Raw genomic sequence first — 5,344 nt, 5'->3', positions numbered from 1 at the left:
TATCGATCTGCATAGCTGGAAAGCAATAGCGCATACCGGCAGCGATTAGGTAGTCGCAGACGGTCGTAGACGTTTGAAGCGTCCTCGAGAACTCGCTAACAAAGGTCTCGGTTGTTCCAGACATGCTACGAAATGGAGAGGTACCTGAAGGACGAGCCGAAGCTGCAGTCGTACAAAAAGTTGCCCACAGAATTGGACACGGCACCGTGGAACCTCTTCAGGGCGCCGCCAATCTCGTGGACAGCGTCCACGGGCACCGCCAACGCACAATTCGAATCGCCAATCAAAATGGAGGTGAGTAACGACGCTGTATGTGTGTGCGTGTGTGTGCGTGTGTGCTCCCACGGGGACACTCGACGAGGAACCCCTTACCGGAGCTCCCACTCTTCCCGAACCCAGCCAACTTCCCCCGTACCTGCCACCTACCTACCTACCTACCACCGAAGACGCGTGGTTCACGAAGCAGGAGTGTCAAATGCGGTCTTCTTTCTCTTTTTTCGTCCGTGATGCGACGTAGGTGACGACGTCGTCGGAGGACAGGGAAACGCTCTGTCTCGACGATATAAAATTCAGTCCCGGCGATCACAACCACAACGGCCGCGATAGGGATCTCCTGGACCGACACCTCGATTCCTTGTCGATGTCGTCGGCGAGTTCGGCGTGCTCGGCGTTGTCCTGGGACAGCTCGCCCTCCCTCTCGTGCACGGCACTCATTCTCAAGAAAGAGCCCAGCGAGGATCTCGAAGAGGATGAGGAGCACGAGGTGCGTTCAAAGCCGGATTTACATCTGACACTTATCGTCCAAACTTTCTACCCGAGGATACCGTTTCCCCTTCGGTGACAGCGACCGTGCTCCTTCTCTTTTATTTTCATTGTTTCTCTCCGTCCTCCTCTTCTTCCTCTTCGCCTTAGTCTTCCTCTTCTTCTTCTTCTACTCCTTATTCTTCCTCTTATTCTTCCTCTTTTTCGACTCCATATTCTTCCTCTTATTCTTCCTCTTTTTCGACTCCATATTCTTCCTCTTATTCTTCCTCTTTTTCGACTCCATATTCTTCCACTTTTTCTTCTCCTTATCCTTCCTCTTCTTCGACTCCATATTCTTCCTCTTATTCTTCTCCTTATTCTTCCTCTTATTCTTCTCCTTATTCTTCCTCTTATTCTTCTCCTCATTCTTCCTCTTCTCCTCCTCGGCTTCTCCAGTTTTACTTCCATCCCGTCGACCGGTTCCGTCCAAACGCTCCTCCGTTTCTTTTCAATATTCCGGGACGCCTCGGATTGTTCTGCATGCGAATGCTTAACTTGCGATTATGTAAATCGACGGGACGCGCGAACCGACCGACCGACCGACCTGCTCGGCAACGACTATCGCGCCGGCGGAATGAGCTACTTTTTGTTTTGGGTTTCGAGCTGCACGGCGCCAAGGTGAATAACTTGGGAAAACGAGGGTTTATGTTTTCTTAATGCGGTTCGGATCCGGACGCCGATCGCGGAAACTCGCGTCACCGTTCATTTCACGGAAAACTGCGAGAAGTTTGCTTTTCGTTGAGCGCGCGCGTCGCTGTCCGTAGCGTGCTCGAACAATTGAGATTTCGATCCGTCACGAGTTGGACTCGACAAAGTACGCTAAAGGGTTAACAATGTGAAAATTATTTTGGAGACGATTAAACGATTTTCATTGGCGCCACTCGAGTGCTAAGGGTTAATACGATTGTCCTTCGAAATGTCGGGACTTTCATCGGTTCTTTAACCCTTCTAATGCCGGAGAAAGATATATCGCTGTTGGCTACTTTAGCAAAAATATCGTTTTCTTAATATTTTTACTAAGTAACGATTTCATTTTTTATTTTTCCTCCCTTTTCACAAAATTCTTGCAACTTCTTTCCGAAACTTTACCAAACTTCGTCGAAAGAGTTTTATACAATTTCACTCAGGTATACGATTTTTTTGGTCGGCACTAAAAGGGTTGAAAACCCATCGAAGCGCTTTGGATCTTGAAAGTGGGGGCGGGCACACGGGTCGCGAGAGTGCGCGTCGGCAGGAAACGCGACTTCATTTGTCGATATGAGATCGAACCCGTTGAAATAGCTAATGACCGTCGGAGAGCAGGGCGGAACAGTGGAGCCGGTAACGAGCGACCAGAAAAGAATGGCTCTATTTACGCAGGAGTCGTAACGCCGCTTCCGGTCCTCCGGTTCCGTTGCGAATCGCATCCCGTTGGGCACAATGCCCGTCAAATTTCAATTACCGGACGAACGGCCGGTTATACAAATAACGATTCTTCCCAATTTTCGTCGGGTTACGTGTGCGGCCCGCGATGTAATTTAACGCGCCCCTGCACACGCACGTTGCAGGGCCCCGTGTAATCCGTTTACGAGGTCATTTGCCATTGATCGATTCGCACCGGCGCTGCTGCTGCTTCTGCTGCTTCTGCCGCTGTTAGCCCTTCTCTCTCTCTCTCTCTCTCTCTGTCTCCGTTTCTCTCTATCTCTTTCTTTCTCTATTTCTCTCTCTCTCTCTCTCTGTCTATCTCTGTCTCTATCTATCTGTTCGTCCTTATCTCTCTTTCTCTCTTCGCCGCGTTCCGTTGCATTGCGTATATCGATGTCCGATACCCGTTTTAACCAGTTGCTTGCACTTTAATCAGAGAGGCCCCGTTATCGTAATCCCGTTGCGTAATGAATTACGTTTGCGGCCGCAGGAAATCGAGGAGGAGGAGGACAGCGGATGCGAAAGCGAAGGTCAGATCCTGACGCCACCGTCGAGTCCCGGCTCAGGTCAAGGTCATTCCAACTCCAGTCACTCGTCGAGCGGGAGTTCGATGCTCGATGTGCACAACCTCAACCTTCACGGGACCGGCGGCAGGAGCGCCATCGTCAGGGTCACCACCAGCAACACCCAGCAGTGTGTCACAAGGTCGGTACCTGTTTTTTTTTTCTTCCCGATCCTCGTACTTTTGCTCTTCGTTTCGTCGCCGAACGCGGTCTCTAAATAATGGTCGATGCGCCGATGGGAGACCGTTCGGTTTGCAGAATAGGTTCGCTTGGTTCTAGGCTCAAGTTATCCTTTAGATAAAGTTACGGCGTTGAATTTCTTGTTGCAATTCGTGCAATCGGTTTTTGCAAGTCGGTGCAGTATACTATCTCGTTTGTCGTTGTTCAATTTTCAACCCTTTACACTCGGTTGTCCCATCTCGGGGAACATCGTGATTCCAGTATATGACTAAACATTAAAGTTTATCAGCGACTTGCAACTATTTCTCGATGTCTACAAGTTCATATAAATCGAATATTATTATAACAATATTATATATACATATATACATATATATCGTATACTGTATAATAATATAAATGTTTATAAGCGCTGGTAAGTAACATCCATGATGGCGCCGAGTGTAAAATATTAATAATTTAGAATAACAATGTTAGGTATAGTGATTAACGTGAAAAGGAACCAGGAACCGATACAACAAATTAATTCTGCAACAGAGATTTTTTAAATGAATTCTGTTGTAAATAATGGATGTTTCAATATATTAGGTCGTTCGGAAAGTCGTTTCGTTTTTTTCTTGGTGGAAATGAAACACAATAGATTACCAAACAAAATCTATTGTAAAGAATCGAACAAAATTTTTAGCAAACAAGACTTACTACATCAGTTGTCCAATTATATAATGATTATGCAGTTTAAGCGTGAAGTTGGCTGTGAAAAAATTAAGTCTTTTCTTGGGAAAAACGAAATTACTTTCCGAACAACCCAATAGCTTAGCTATCATATTTTGTATTTCGCGCCATATGGTATGTAAGAATCGTGAGATAGTTCTCCTACCGTTTCCGTCGCAGAGCTATAGTGTGAAGCGAGACTGTGTACAGCTGCCTGAACTGAGCCGTCTTCTGTCCGGTAAACGTGTAGTGTCCACAGAGAGACCTAACCTAATTGTACCTTTCATATTAAATAATTATAGTTTTGAACCACGCCTCGATTTATTACAACAAATTCGAAGCCCATTGGTTAGCACGGTGTTTCACGGTAGAATTGCGGACAAATTAGTCGGGCTGCCACAGCAGTTAATCGCGAGACGTCGAGACGAAGGAACGGCCTATGACACGGCTCTGTATCTTTTTGCAGACTGATCTCCGTCACAGCGAACGGGTACCCCGCGGTCGCGGGCACGCAGCACGCACACGCGGGTGCCGCCGCAGCTGCGAGCACCGTGGCCAACAGGCACCACGCGAGGAGCCACGAGCACAGTCCGCCCGACACGAAGCGCAGGATACACAAATGCCAATTTCCCGGATGCAAGAAGGTCTACACCAAGAGCTCGCACCTGAAGGCCCACCAGAGGACGCACACGGGTGAGTCGCAATTCGGAATAATAAATAATATTAACAATAGGGATATCAAATAAATTCGCGCGAATCGACGATGAAATTTTGACGTCGCGCGCGCGCGCAATTTCGCGGCAGCAAAAATGTTGCGAACACGGGCGGCGATCGCTTTCGATAAATATTGGAAGTTCGATTTATGAATTAATAAAATACTGGTCCGCGCGTCCTCTCCGAATAAAATCCCGCCGTCATTTGTAGAACAGAAATAACAGTAAAAATTATATTATTTATGAATTAATAAAACACCGGGCTCTCGCGGACTCTCTCTCTCTCTCTCTCTCTCTCTCTCTCTCTCTCTCTCCTTGAAGTTTCGCGGAAAAAAATGATCCCAGCCGTGTAAATTTTTGAAGATCGATTTATGAATCTATAAAACATCGATTCGGAACGTTCGACGCTTCGCAAAATTTCGCAATCGCCTCTCTATCGTTCTTGATAAATCATTGGCAACTTGTTAATACAACGGTGAAGAATTTTAATCTACGTCGTAATTGCTCGTGAAATTTTTGTCTAACAATGATGCTACAATGTTTAATAAACATCGCGCTTCAGTATCGAATTGCGTTCCAGTTGGTTTCGTGTATATCGCGTCGATTGTGATTGTAATTGGGTGCGACTACGCTGTTTGATTCAACGCGAATACGGTTTCAGAAAATTCTTTTCACGTTTCAAGAATCTGGAAACGTACTGTACGCATTGTTTGGCGAAATAACAGGCGGAGAAGTTAAAGCAGCAAATTGCTGACGCGGCCACGTTCGCGCAGAGTAATTTCTACAAAAGAGCAATTTAATGCCGTGGCCAAAGGTTAGGGGATAAAAGAAAAATTATACGAATAGGCGCCGAAGTACCCGCGCGCAGCCTCGTCGCGGTTGCTCCATTCGCACGCTCTTTAAATTGCATAAACGTCCGCAATCTACTAATGAGTGACCACTTCGTGCGTGAACTGCGCGGAGCGATTC

At 46.8% G+C, this 5,344-nt stretch overlaps 2 protein-coding genes across 2 annotated transcripts; both read left to right on the top strand.

Moving 5' to 3' along the window:
- Positions 1 to 123: 123 nt before the first annotated feature.
- Positions 124 to 4,355, top strand: LOC144477721 (uncharacterized; the record flags this gene model as incomplete). The annotated part of the gene is made up of 4 exons (XM_078195458.1): positions 124 to 294; positions 518 to 763; positions 2,699 to 2,913; positions 4,129 to 4,355. Coding segments are annotated over exons 1-4 (850 nt in total), but the record flags the coding sequence as incomplete, so codon positions are not given.
- LOC144477720 (uncharacterized) lies at positions 931 to 2,172 on the top strand (the record flags this gene model as incomplete). The annotated part of the gene is made up of 2 exons (XM_078195457.1): positions 931 to 1,215; positions 2,086 to 2,172. Coding segments are annotated over 2 exons (372 nt in total), but the record flags the coding sequence as incomplete, so codon positions are not given.
- Positions 4,356 to 5,344: the final 989 nt, after the last annotated feature.

This window comes from Augochlora pura, unplaced genomic scaffold (genome assembly GCF_028453695.1).
Source record: "Augochlora pura isolate Apur16 unplaced genomic scaffold, APUR_v2.2.1 APUR_unplaced_309, whole genome shotgun sequence".
Lineage (NCBI taxonomy): Eukaryota > Metazoa > Arthropoda > Insecta > Hymenoptera > Halictidae > Augochlora > Augochlora pura.
The sequence above is the reverse complement of the archived record's forward strand: the minus strand, read 5'-3'. Positions and strand labels throughout refer to the sequence as shown.